The following is a 14,916-nucleotide window of genomic DNA, read 5'->3' as shown; positions in this document are numbered from 1 at the left end:
GGATAAAATCTGATGGCACAATTGGGCGTGATGGGATGTGTCTGTCAGCCCAACTCTTGGAAGCTGGAGTCAGAGGGATTGTTAGTTTGGGGTCAGGCTGAACTACAAAGTGAGACCCTGTTTTTTTTTTTTTTTTTAAAGACTACCCATTCAAGTTTGCCTCAAAGGGATTTACCTGTCAAGCACACCCAAGGTTGGCACCTACCTTATATTTTGAAGTGTCCCAGTTGTGAACTACGCGTGCTGGGATGAGAAAGCTGTCATCCACGTGGCAGCTGCCGCAGTAGTACCACCCGCTGTAATTGCACACCTTGGCCTTGCCATTAGAAAGACCGATAGATCGCTGGCACCCTGTGCAAGGCAAGAGATAGACGATGATTGCTGCTGAAGCTGCAGAGAATGCAGGGACCCAAAGGCCTCCTCCTTCCCAGCATAAAGTCTAGACCCCACCTCCTGAGAGACAGACACCATCTTAACTAAACCCTTGTCTCTGGTCTCCTCTGATTCTATTTCTTCTGCACACAGCTACCAGAGGTCAGTTCCTCCACAACTCTACCTTTATTTTCCTATTTTCCTTCTCAGAAACTAATTAATATGACATAATTGTCTGGGAGCTTCTAATATAGGTTTGTTCGGCTTACACAACATCTCTGAGGAAAGAGACCCTATTTTACTAATGAAGAAATGAAACCAGGCATGGTGGTCCACCCCTGTAGTCGCAGAACTTGAGGCTAAGACTGTGGGCTCAAGGCCAGTCTAGTCTATATGGCAAGTCCCAGAGTTCAAAGCAGCCTGGGCAACTTAGTGAGGCCCTGTCTCAGAGAAACAAAACCGAGAGCTATCACTCTAGTTCAGTTAGTGGAGTACTTGCCTAGCAAATGAAGCAGTGGGCTCAATCCCCAGCACCACGTAAACTGTGGTGCTATGTGTGATATGGTGACACTTGCATTTGGAGGTATTTCAAAGGCAAAGGGAAACGTCATTTTGGCTATATATCAAGTTTGAGGCTAGCCTGGGTAACATGACACCTTGCCCATGAAAATAAAATCAAAACTAAACCAAAACAAAGACCAATAAAAGGAAGGAAAGGAAGAAAGGCAGAGATTGAGAGCGGAAGAAAGGAAGAATTTTGCAATGTTAAATGTGTTATGTGAGATTGTTCTGCAAATAAAAGGTAGGGTTTGGAATTGGTTGTAAGCTTGTCTGGTGATGAAATGATCCCTAAATAGGAGACACAGCGTAAAGACTCTGGCATCTGACTGCCTCCTCTGTGGATACAGAACCTATTTACTCCAGCCAACAACTCTTCACATCCTTCCCAGATAAACACAGTGCTCACTGCACCCTCAACAGCAAACGCATCCGATTCTCCCCAGTGCCTTAAGTGTTTGGGACCTCAATAAATCTTGCATGCCATCAAGGCCACTAGATGGTAGGTGACTCCTTTTCCTCTCTCAGGAGTTTGATGATTCTGTGAACACTGTCCAGGGACTGTCAGGCGACCTGGCAGTAATCATGACCCTGCCCCAAAGAGATCATGCTTCCTTAGGAGGAAATCCTGTCACAAACATCCTGGAAGCCCCAGCAAGGCTGATGAACACTATGCAAACAGCATCACTATTCTGAACTGTCAGAACCCGTCCATGCGGCATTCCTCACGGTCAGGTGCCAGAACACACAGACTAAAGAGAGCTGACACAGGCTCAGGATGTAAAGATGAACTGATTTACTCGTCCAGGGATGGTGACGATGAATAATTTGGCAACCAGTGTTATAATCAATTCCATTACTAGGAGCTCAAAAGATTTAATACAATTATTTAATACAAACTGCCTTCCTACAAAGATACACATAAACTCTATGAAAATACTACAAAACCTAACAAGTTTCCATCACAAATAAAATGGCAGTAATAACCATGCCATTTCACAGTGCATCTTCTGCTGGGAGAATTAGATCCTTTTGTTTTTAAAAACAGAGGGGACTGAAAGATCATGAAATGCATATGTTAGTGGTACATTCTAATAACTAGATCTTCCCATAGTTCTTAAAATTATTATTCTCTTTTAACTACTGAGTAGCAACAAAATCATTATGAGCCTGTTTTTGAGGCTGGCTGAGGAAAGAGAAACAGTGTGCAGAAGATAAGGCCACAGGAGCTCCTGTGTGACAGGAGAGATGCTGTCGGCACTCTGGGTGGTAGACGCCAGAGTGCTGCTTGCTGCCTCACAGACTGTGTGACTCACTTGGCATTTAGCACGTGCCTCCTTGAACCGCGGTGCCTTTTTATGGCCCTCTCCAGTCAGGCAGACAGTCAACTTCCCAGATTTATTTTTTATCCTCCGCACTTAACACAGAGTTTAACACACAGTAGACAACCAATAAATGTTTGTGTTGAGACATGATAAACTAGCTACCCCCGGCACACGCACACACACACACACACATATAAAAGACTGCCACTTCCTATAGTTACTCCACAGTAATTATTTGAACCTGGCTGCATGCCTCTTCAAACAGCTTGTGTTCGTTCGTTCCTATTCTTGTTAAAATATGTTGCCCATTCTAAAGTCCGCACATTAAACGTGTTTACCTATGATCAGTGGACAGACCCAACTGGGACCTGACACATGCAAGTTCTGAGGATGTCTCTGTTTCTATAGTTAGTAGATAGTCAAACTGAATTAACACTGAGATAGAATCGTGGCAGAGCACTGTCCAAGAACGGAGTCACGTGAGAATTTTGAACGCTATGAGAAACCGCAAGAAACCAAGACACAAGTCTTGTAACTTCAGTTTCTTCAAAACGTAGAATGTTTTCCTGTTCCCAGGTGTAGTGGATAGGCCTGAGCTGACGTCAGAGTATCCATTACAACGGACTAGTGTTATCTGTTTAAGTGTTGCTATGGAAACCATGATCGTGCCAGTCTGCTGGTCCACCATGTGAGCCTGCCCTGTGACTGTACTCTTTACTTGTGTGACTCTGCTTAGCCATCAGCTCTAAATAAAGCTGGTTACTGCATGACGTCAGTCCACCTCACTTATGTGCTCCATGCTCTCGGAGTGTCGCTAGAGCAGGAAACCCAACAGAACCCAGTTCTTCCCAATAGGTCAGAGGTGACTGTGATCTCGTGACATTCAGTCAGGAACATCACTGTAGTGCAAACTACCATCCAAAGCACTGAAAAACTAGGTCAGTTTGGCTCTTCAATTGCTTGAATTTGGTATATAATTAATATCAGTAGGCATCTCCTGAATACTAGTAGGTACTAAAGGAGTTACCAGTCTGTAATTTTAATGACTTTATTATAATGTTCTATAACATATATAGTCTACATTTAAAAATACAAATATGCATAGAAAGCATATAAACTAGCAATGTGTAATGTTTCACTGAGTGGTTAATCCCAGCATTTGGGATGTAGAGGCAAGAGATCTCTCTGAGTTTGAGGCCAGCTTAGTTTACAGAGCAAGTTCCAGAGCAGTCAAGACTACAACAGAGAAATCCTGTCGCAAAAAAAAAAAAAAAAAAAAAAAAAGTTTCCACTAGGCACACTGATCTTAAGCGGGTGTTCAACTACATGTGCCACTGAGACACATTAAACACGTTCAGACTTTGCACAGTTTTCTGGGCTTATAAAAGGAGAGGAAGAAGGATGGGAGAACACAGCGATGCTCTTCAGGGTTTAGTTTAGACATGGGCAACACTGTGAGGACTGCTACCTCTGGTCCTTGGGTGTCTTCCTGCTCTATGTGGAACCAGTACCCAGTCGGTCCATAGTCACTTTGAACAGGTCTGCCTGCCTAGGACGACTCCCACATGGGAAGTACAGAGATGTGTTAATCCAGAGCCAGAAGTCTGGCTCACTCTTGTCCAGCGCACACTGTGAACTGACCCAACCAACTCTCTAGGCCTGCTTCCTCATAATAAAATAAACTGGACAACTGAGACTGGTGGATGGTCAAGTTCAATGATCATCAAAATCTCCTAGCAATGTTTGTGGCAAATTAAGACCCTCCTCAAGACGATTATGAATCTGTATAATCGGGATAGCAACCAGAAATCTATACTTCTCGTGTACACCTTCTTTTCCTCACCAGGGATTCTGATAGGTAAAGGCTGGGCTGCTCCCCTGGTTTCTCTAAAACCTACCTCCAAGATCCCTCCAGACTCTAAATGACAGTGCAGAAGACGTGCAGATTGCTCAGTGAAAACCATAATTTGTTGCATACCTTCCAACACTAAATTTCAGTTCTTAGTCAATTTCTGGCCATCAGCTATGGAAAAGTACCTGAGCTCAGTGTATAAGTGTTTATTCCGCACACTGCAGATGGAACTGAGGATCTGCCCACACTCTGCAAGAGCTCCACCACCAGCTACACCCAGAGCATCTCCACTGCTACTGGGAAGCCTCCTATTCAACTGAGAAAGAATTAAAGCCTTTTAGCCCCAGTCCAACACACTTGCCTTTGAAGGAACACAGTGTAGTTGGGAAGAAGACAAGAGGCTACTGACCTGATACAGAGTCATTGTCTTTCACACAGCACTTAGCATCTGTCTCAAGAAGGAAGCCCTGCTCTGGTGATTGGCAGCGAGATTTCCTTCACTATCATACTGTGGGTCATGGACTGAAAGTGTCTGAAGCAATTTTCCACGAAGAGGCACAATCGGGATTTTAATTTATCATTGTGAGGTTTTCAACAGGGGAAAGCGTGCTTTCTTAAAAATGACTGCTAAGAAACTTTTTTTCAAGAGTGCCAAAAGCGGATTCTGAAAAGCAACACTATGGGGAAGAATAGAGCTGCAAAGTAGACAGACAATAATTAATTGAAATAACTAATTAGGCCTTATTTACATATATTTTTATGTACTTTCACACAGATTTTCAACAACATTTCTAAATTCAAGGGCATTTGTAGAGGGGACACTCTACATGTTTGATCAAAGCAAATGCATTCTCCTAGGTTCTTTTTGAAACTTTTCAGTGTGTTCAATTCATAAGAACAAAAAACTACCTCACAAGAGAACTCACTGGCCTTTTTTTTTTTTATTGCTTCCCACCCCACTTCACATCTTTAATGAACACATGCTCTGAAGAGCTTAGCTTCCCCTCTGATACACTTTTGGAAACAAATGTCACCGTGTAAGCAGAACCCTGCTTGCTGCATGTGCAGCCCTTTCCCAAACGGCCTTTCACTAAGACATCCAATAGAATCTAAGGCTCGCAACAGAATTTTGGCATAATTCTCTACAAAGGACAATCTTTCTTCTCATAAACGCACCTAGTTAGCTTGGCGGGCTGCTGTGTGGTTTTTTTGAGGCTAAGGTCTTGAGCCAACAGCCTCCCTGCTTAATAGCTGTCAACCTCTGCAGCCTGGAACCGGGGAACCTAGGGACCCGAGCGGGAAGGACAAGAGCTGAGGCTGGATCCATCCCTAGTTGAGCCTGTCTCGCTGTGGAAGTGTTAGCTACTCCAAGTTGCTTTTTATCCCATAACACGAGCTTTCATATACTTCCATGAGGTCAACCTGTATTTTGCTTTTTGGTTGTTGTTGTTATTGATGCTGTTTGTTTCCATTTTGTTTTTTGAGACAGGGTTTCCCTATGTAACAGCCCTGGCTGTCTTGGAACTCACTTTGTAGACCATGCTGGCCTCAAACTCACAGAGACCCACCTGCCTCTGCCTCCCAAGTGCTGGAGTATTTTGTTTTGTATTTGGCAGGTAGAGAAGCTCTAAAAAACAAAAAAGTAATAAAAGAAAATCATGCAAGAAGAGAAGAAAGTGCTTTTATAAAAAGGGGAAGAGAAAAAAAAAACCAGATGGTGGTAGTAAATATTGTAACGTCAGCACTTGGGAGGAGGAGGCAGGGGAAGCTTTTAGTGACCCTATCTTCTAAAAACAGGAGGGGAGGTGTAAGACAAAGAGTTTGAGGAAACAAATGTTCATTTGCTCTGTAAAATCAGAAAAAAAATAAAGCCTAGCAAAGACATCATGGTGTCTGTAATCCCAACACTCTAGTAGCTGAAGTGAGAGGATCATGATTTCAGAGCCAATGTGGGGTACATAGGAAGACCCAGTCTTTAAAAGGGATGGGAGGAGAAAAGCAGAAGGGAAACCTGATGAATTCCATAGCCTCTTTTCCATAGGCATAGGACAGGATGAATTGTCCACGCTAAGCTAAGGAATGGGATCTCCCTCCCTCCCTCCAGTGTCCTGGCAGGGAGCAGTGGGCCACCATAAACAAGCCCTATGTAAAATGCTGCCCTAAGGCCTGGGCTTTAAACAGTGTTAGACACTTGAGACTGTATTTTTTCCAAAGTGAAGTAGAGGCTCAATGACTTGGTTTTTTACAAGTATTAGGGATGGTAAGACTAGTGGTATGGTTCCGTGGCTGAACACTTGATTAGAATGTGTGAAGGGCCTGGGTTTGACAGTCCCATGCCACCCAAGTGCTGAAAAAAAATAAAGAAATGTCAAGAACTGGGTGTAAGGTCATAAACAACTCGGTTTCCCTAGTTTATTGTCTGTAGTTATCTACTAAATAATAGCTAGGGTTAAACTGGGCATGGAGTGGCGCACGCCTTTAACCCCAGACCTTGGCAGGCAGAGGCAGGCAGATCTCTCTGAGTTCAAGGCCAGCCTGGTCTATATAGTGAGTTCCAGGACAGCCAGAGCTACAAAGTGAGACTCTGTTTTAAAACAAACAAACAAGCAAGCAACAAAAAGGAGTTAATGTTGAATATACACTTTTAAAAACAAAGAGCAGTTTGGCATATATTTGTGTTGAAATATGAGCGGCGGCGGGGCTGTGTCCCCAACACCCCGGCCTCTTGGCTAGCTCATGCCCGAAATAACAACACACAAACTGTATTCAGTTAAACACTGCTTGGCCCATGAACTCTAGCCCTTACAGGCTAATTCTCGCACCAGGACTAGCCCATTTCTAATGATGTGTGTAAGCACCCCAAGGTGCGCTTACCGGGAAGATTCTAGCCTAAGTCCATCGTGGGTTGCAGCTGCCTGGGAGAGCAGAGCATGGCGGCTATCCGGTCCCTCTGGAAGCAGTGCAGAGTCTGACCTCACTTCCTCTTCCGCCCAGCATCCTATTCTGTTTTCTCCTCCTACCTATGCTTTAACCTATCAGGGCCAGCCAAGCAGTTTCTTTATTGCTCAGCCAATGAAATCAACAGATTGATATGACACTCCCACATCATATTTGGCACAAACTAAATGTTCTGCTTATCCAGCCTGGGATTAACCCAAACATAGGCAGCGTTTAATTTAAGGCATAAGCAATCTTTTCAATATAGAGTTGGCATTAAATGAAGTTGAAGCAAAAATAAACATGGGTCCCAGTCTTGTATACACAGAAACTATATTAATTACAACACTATTTGGCCAATGATTTAGGCGTACTCCTACCTAGCTCTTACATCTTGAATTAACCCATTTCTATTAATCATTGTGTCGCCAGGAGGCTGTGGCCTACTAGTAAGGTTCCCGCGTGTCCTTCTTCTTTGGCAGCTACATGGTGACTCTTTGACTCTGCCTGCTCTCTCTCTATATATCTCTGTTTGGATTTCCCACCTGGCTTTACTCTGATAAGCCACTGGCTGAAACAGCTTCTTTATTAACCAATAGTAATAAAACATATTCACAGCATACAGAAGGGAATCCCACATCATAGCCTTGTACCCTGAACAGCAGAAAGGGACAGAGTTTAGGTGTAAGAATGGCTACCACTACACCTCAATTAGCATGGTAGAAATAAGATTATGAAATTCTACTTATAAAATGGAAAGGGTACAAAGACTAAAGGAATCTGAAAACACCTACTTATACATCATTGACCCAACCCCTTTCCTATCTCAAACATTCAAATTACCACTGGGTCTTTGGAACAAGACAGTAACCCACAAAGCAGAAGGGATCTACTTAATCATAAAGCAAAGTAAGACACTGAACATTTAGATAAAGACTATGGTATATATGTCATATGGAGTGTATACACTTTGTCATAAGACAAACAATATTTCTAAGCATCTCGAAACTGAGGAACAAGAGGAGAACTTAATCCTGGGCCACTATAATTACCAATATGAAGAAATGGTATGGGTTGGCAGAGATTTGGTGGAAACTATAGACCTATTTTAGGCTGTAGAAGCTCAAAATTATATTCTCCATAAGGTTTCAAATACTTTGATAGCGAATTCTCTTCCCAGGGAATAAAAACTTCATAGCTGGTTGCTCCCAGAAAAAAATACAAACAAACAAAAACAAGCAAATAAAACAAAAGCAGGCTATTAAACAAAAATCTCAGTGCCAGGAATAGATATCTCCTTTAAGGTTATTAGACAAAAGCCCCAGATTCCTCCAAAACAACACAGACCATTGTCAATGCCTTTGGTTGCTCACTAACTAACTAGATGGTAAAATCCTATAGCTAAAGATATCATACACTTTGGTTGCTGAGCAAAGAAAAATCAATCAGGAAATCTGGAGGCCGGGACCAGGACAGGCTCCAAAGCTACAGAGAAACCCTGTCTTGAAAAACCAAAAAAAAAAAAAAAAGAAAGAAAGAAAGAAAGAAAGAAAGAAAGAAAGAAAGAAAGAAAGAATCAATCTGGAGCAGAGTAGGAAATTTCCTCCTTTTGGCTAGCTTTCATAGTGCCACGAGGTACTATGCAGGCTTTGTGGGGAGAGAGAATTGGGGACCTGTGTGGTACAATACTGATCTGCAAGCAAGATGGATCCACTGGTGTAATAGTGGCATGGCTGTTATGGCAGCAATAACCAACCACTTTCTGATTGGACTTCAGGCTCTTACCACAGGAGGAAATTCATTCCTGGCACTGAATACTGGGCCCCCAAATCTATGGTTAGGGAGGTCACAGGCCCTACAGGAAAACTTGCTACTGCTCATGTTGTCATTCTGCCATCTAACTATTTATGTTCCTACCCTCAGACTAGGCTCGCTGTCAACCTCGGTCAGAGGAACTTCTTTTTGCAGCCACAACAGCGTAAAGACTCATAAACTGCCAGGCAGTGGTGGTGCGGGCCTTTAATCCTAGCACTTGGGAGGCAGAGACAGGTGGTTCTCAGTGATTCAGAGGCCAGTCTGGTCTACAAAGCAAGTTCCAGGACACTCAGGACTACACAGAGAGACCCTGTCTCAAAAGAAAACAAGCCTTGTAAACTGTTCAAAAAGCGAAGAACAAGAGCTACTGGATGTCCAGCCCTAAATGGAACAACCATATCAACTCCTCACCGCAAGGCCCAGGAAGCATCATGAAAAGGGGGTGGAAGATGGGGAAGATACAGTGAGATGATGACTTCTGGACATGACATGGACACGGCACTGATAAACCCACAGCTGGGCGTGCACATAAGTGAGACCTGCACAGTATCAAGTCAGTCCACATTCCAGCATGGGTCGGGGAGAACTCACAAAGCCACAACCACTGCTGACATGTTCTTGGCAGCTGATGGCTGTTTGGGAAAATGAGAGTCAATTTTCTCCATGGATCTGGATTTAGTGGATGGCCCTTTACACACAAGCACAGGAGAATTAATGAGCTGAACTCAGCGAGTTACGGGAGGGAGGAAAGGAGGGAGGAAGGGAGAGAGGGAGGGACGAAGGGAGGGAGGGAGGGACGGAGGGAGGGAGGGAAAGGAAAGTGTGGGTGGCTATAACCAAGATACCTTGTATGTATGTATGAAATTGTCAGTGAATAATAGAAAAATATTTTTTAAAGAAAAAATGACCTTTATAGCTGGAAGAGGTTTTACATGCTTAAATATAATCCTGAAATATACTGGTTGTTTCCAAACCTATCCTGAAGTCACTTCTGCTTATTACAGAATAATTTTTTTCTGAAAAGTTTCACTTTACATTCATCTATAAATTTTACAGTGCTGAGAGATTATATATGTGAAAATGTCACTACCTGTTGGCCATAATTTGGCTCAAAAAATTTTGCCCTGCAGTCTGAGGGCTGACACATGTTTAAAAGCATAAGTTAGGCTAGGAAGGACGCTGTCCCTACCATGGTTGAGACACTTAGGTTAACCCGAGTTGGTGTTTGCAGAAGACAGCTGTGTTCTTAAGAATTTAACAGAAGTGCACTCTGCTGGGGTAAAAATGGGTGCCCTGAACCAAGGACTTTCCTTTCAGTTCAGCAAGGTGGCAAATGGGCATGGGAAGTACTAGCACTGTGCCTTGAAGCAGCAAGAGCTCAGTGCCCATTGTATCTAGAGACAGAACACTGACAGATGGGGAGACTGGGACCAGCAGACAGCAGCTGTTGAGGCACAGGCTACCCACAAATCATCATTGTCTACTGTTTGATTCTACCTGCAGAACTAAGGCAACCAAGGAAAGGCAACCCTGGACTTTTCCTAGTCTGAGTAGGTTTAAAAAGTTCAAGTATACTGTAAGCTGTTAGGTTTTTGTTTGGTCTGTGTTTTCTAGTTTTTTTTTGGGGGGGGGTGGTATTTGTATGGAATATTTAAAACGTAAGACAGCTCTGATATGTTGGCTGTATTAATAGTGCTAAAGGTACTGTATTTAACTAAGAAATGAAGGGAATATCACATGTCAGGTGGGTGTTGCTGAGTGAAAATATAATCTTACTAACTGCTACAGTATTTGACCAATCTCATGAAATGTTATTATTAAGACTATAAATCATGGGCTGAAAGATGGCTCAGCAGTTAAGAGCTCTTGCTACTCTTTTAGGGGACTTGGGTTTGATTCCAGCACCCATGTGATGATTCATAGCCATTCATAACTCCAGTTCTAGGGCATCCGGTGCCCTCTCTTAGCTACCACATGCACCAAGAACACATGAAATGGACGAGCATACATGCAAATGAACACCATCATATAAAAGTCCTTTAAAAATCTAATCGAAAAATTTTTAGGTATAAATTGTATGAAATAAATGAATAAATACTGAATTGATTTCAACTCCCAAGAAGTGTTAAGATTTATTGGTCTTTTGGGTAAATAATGATCGAGAATCTAAAGTCAATATTTAGTCAAAATTTATCTTGAAAGGCAATAAATCTTGATTTTTGCTAAGGTGAATAAGCAAATATGTGGACCAACTAGAGATACTGACTGCTTTTCATCTACCAAGTATCTCCCTGGAGTTGTAAACAGAATGATCTACAAGAGATTTTTTACTTCTAAAAGACATGATTTGAGTTGTAAAGTTAGTTTTAATTTTTCTTACAAGACACTTCAATGGCATTGCTTATATTAGTGTAAGATGAAGTTTCATAATGAAATTTTATAACTTCAGCTCCTAGTATATTTAAATCAATTTTTCCATTCCTGTTTTCCTCTTAAAGCCAATTACTTTGCTTTCTCATTTACTTCTGTTGGATTTTGAGGGGGGAAAAGACTTTAGAAAAGGTCATGTCAGTAAAGACTTAAGTGAGAAAATCCTGGGCATGCTTGGAAACCCCTGCATTCCAGGATCTGGGCGCCACTGTAAGGCGCCACTGTAAGTGCCACGGTAAGGTCTAAAGGTGGCTGGGACAAGAGCTTGGACTGAGAGGCTGCGCTCAGGGTGCAGTGGCCTGACTAACAGACAGAGGGACTGCTAGGGTCTGTCAAAATGCCCGGATGTTCTGAGCCCATGACTGCGGCAGGAGCCCCTAGAGTCAGAAAGGCAGTTTGGAGAGAAGATGATATTGCTCAGGACAGGCCTCCCTCCACAACAAAGTTTTACTGGGTCAAAATGACAGACACAGACCATGTCACTGTTAAAACCTGGCCAGTGCAAAGACAGGAGAGTAATAATATCAAGAGATCATTATGCTCACCTAGCTAACCACTTTCTGTTCTAGCAACGGCTGTAACTTTTTCTATGGAACGGGAAAAGCCCTTCTACAAGCTTTACTTTCTGACCCAAAGATTATTCAAGCTGCTTGGTAAAGTAAGTGTCCTGGAAAAGAGGTCTTGTTCACACTGCACTCTGTCTTCTAAACAGCCTGCGTGTAACTTCGGGGATTTTTCTTCCCAAACGAATCCTTTTGGTGACGCTGGCCCACTAAGAGCTCTCACTTGAAGGCTACAGTCACGGGTGTAGGTGTTCCTCTAGCACAGTCCACCTCCTCCCACTGGTTCCGTCTGCACACTGTGCCTGAAGGCCTGTGATCCAGAACAGGCCAGCCTCAGTATGTAAAAGGCAAAGGCTCAGATGGGCTATCAGAGCTGGGGAGGATGTGTATTAAATATGCTGCCTTACCGGAAGGTTCTCTGAAATAGAGCCGAGCCTGAGAAAGAGTAACAGTAACGCTGACAGTCTCTGAACTCGGGATCATTGGGCATCATGCTTCATTTTGAGAATATTATTAAAGTATTTTATCTTAATCACTCAGGTCCTCTAAAAGATCCTTTGCTACCTGGCTCACCTTACCTTAGTCCCAGCTCTGCTCCAAATACTTTGTCTTGCAAAGAATCCACTGTATGCTCCAATTCTGTTCCTTCTACAGCACCTTCCACTGGCATTTAGCATTCTGTGCAATCATCACCAGCTCTCTGTGATGCCCGAGTGACATCTCTATTATGATTGGTCTAAAAGGTCAACAACCTTTTAGTAGCTTAGAAGCTGATATTATCTTTCTGATTTATCTAAGAAACGACGGGTCTCCCCTTCCTCTGTTTCTGGACCTTATCTTTTCTTACAGCTTGGATTTAGAAGTTCCTATTGCATTAGCCTCGCTCAGTCTGCAGCTGAATCACACACAGGACTGCACCATGGTCCCCTCTGACTCCCCCACATCACTCCCTGCTCTTAACACACACTTCTCTTTCCTTATGCTGCGCGGGGTCTCATCTCTTTGAACTTGACGGTGTCTTTAAAACACAATCTTCCTTCTTCCTCCCTGACAGCATCTCTTAGAGTAATGCCTACTTGAGCTATTTCAGTAATGATAACAATTTGATAAAATTAAAGTCACGAGAGTGGACCCGAGGAGGAGTAGGGACAGTCTCAAAATGGAAAAAGGTGACTTTCATCAGGTTCTATAAATCCACGCTTGGATTTCATTCCCATCCTACACCAAATTCCATACGCCCTATGAGATGAAGACACTGCGTTCCCTTACTTCTTTGCTTTATTCCTTTGTTTTATGGCTCCCAGGTTTTTCTGATTCTCTTAGAATACACCTGTGCCCATGCCCAAAGCAAATCTTTCAATTAAATGTTAGGTATTTGAAGGCAGGCTGTTTGCATCCTTTTATTTAGACAAGGTAGGCCAAATTAAAAAAACTGCAACAAGTAGAAATTCCTATTTTCTGGTCCTCACCTTGCCATTTGAAAGAAATTTCTTGGCACAATAGCCCCTGATTTTCTCTCAGGCCCTTATCAGACCTCTTTACAGATGGAGAAATGATGAGTTCAGTCTTTAACTTTTCATATGTTAGTGTGTGGTGGGGTGTGCGTGGACCAGTGGAGTTGGAGAAGACCAAGGACGACTCTGGGGAACTGGTTCTCTCCTTCCACCTTTACATGGGTTCTGGGGATCAAACGCAGGTAACCAGACTTGTGTGGCAAACGTCACTCCCTCCGAGAAAGAAGGATCCTGGCATGCTCAGCTTGACCTCAGAGAACAGGGTTTTTGCTACTTCAGAAAGAGGGGTTCCAGCTGTGACCAGATGTATAAATGGAGCTAATATAGGGGACCATTACAAAATGAGAAATGTGATCTCTGGAAAATATAATATTTGATCTTATCCTCATAGTATCTGACAGGAAAGAGAAGAGATTGTACTCATTAGCCTGCAACCCTCCTTAAGGTGACGGCTCAGACAGGGAGCATCCCCTAGGGACTGCAGGAAAGGAAGGGGAGAGCAATTGGCACATACACGTTGGTAAGATCACCGGTAGAGTTAAACTTCCGGAGATTGAGGAAAGCTTTGGCATTATCAGACACCCTTTATTCAAGCTAAAATCCTTCATCCTAACATTGGATGAGAAGCATCATTTCCCAGAGGTAGCCCATCCATTGTTAGGCCAATCTAAGACATCACCGAGGAACCTCCATACTTTCTGGGCAAAAATATAGTGATGCACAATATTACTAAATTGGCTAGAACTTTTTAATATACGAATCATATACAGACAAAGCAGCCAAACCTTTCCCGAGGACACAGTGTTGAAGGTGCTGACTCAGAAGACTGGAAAGGCTGGCTTGAGGTTGTTAGTCAGTGGCAGGGTTACCAGCAGGAGACCAAGTGCTGTGCTCCTAATTTATCACTTATCCAATGAGTCTAGACGCCCCCCCACTTCCCCCTTCCCCCGTCACCACATCAAATGTGTCTATTCTGTGTGGTCTCTGGGGCTTGAGAAAAACCTCGTTATTGATGAAAATGGAGAAAGATCAAGACTTTCAAGCTAAGTCTGTTCCCCGAGTCAGAGGCACAGGCCTGGTGATTTGCAAGGACAGTCATTTTCAGCAAGGTTTCTGGTTCAGCCCCATGTGATTTAAAATGATGAAGACTCGATGAGCTTTGGTGTATGTGATCTCTAATCTTGTTGGAAATTGCTTCAAGCCCACGTCTACGCTCTTGGGATCGTAGTTCCTGTCTAGAAGTGATATATACACAGTAAACTAGATTTTTTTTTCTTCAGCTAAAAGTAATAGTGACAAATTTAGCTTGTTATTTTGTATATATTAAAAGAGTAGTAACTGCGTTAGAGTAGCTGGTGCTCTCTAGGGCTGTAGGAGGCCGACAGTCTAGAGCTCGTAGGTTCTGGCCTGTCTCTAAAGCTTTTTGGTACCAGGAGCACCCAGGAAAATACCAGCTAAATCTCCTCCCATAAACAGCTACAGTCAGTGTTAAAAGCTGACTGAAAACAACAAAGGAGGTGAATACAAAGGGCTACTCATTCTCCTCTGCT

General features: G+C 43.0%; 1 protein-coding gene across 4 annotated transcripts in view; it reads right to left on the bottom strand.

Moving 5' to 3' along the window:
- The window catches only part of Plekhm3 (pleckstrin homology domain containing M3), a 156,274-nt gene that overhangs the window by 90,973 nt on the left and 50,385 nt on the right, over positions 1 to 14,916 (bottom strand). For all 4 annotated transcript variants that reach the window (XM_050154250.1, XM_050154247.1, XM_050154248.1 and 1 more), the window contains one exon: positions 206 to 351. In XM_050154250.1, coding sequence (XP_050010207.1) covers positions 206 to 351 — 146 coding nt within the window. The remainder of the gene's footprint in view (positions 1 to 205; positions 352 to 14,916) is intronic.

This window comes from Alexandromys fortis, unplaced genomic scaffold (assembly GCF_014885135.2).
Source record: "Alexandromys fortis isolate MF-2015 unplaced genomic scaffold, M_Fortis_MF-2015_v1.1 scaffold_40, whole genome shotgun sequence".
In the NCBI taxonomy this organism is placed as follows: Eukaryota; Metazoa; Chordata; class Mammalia; order Rodentia; family Cricetidae; genus Alexandromys; species Alexandromys fortis.
The sequence above is the reverse complement of the archived record's forward strand: the minus strand, read 5'-3'. Positions and strand labels throughout refer to the sequence as shown.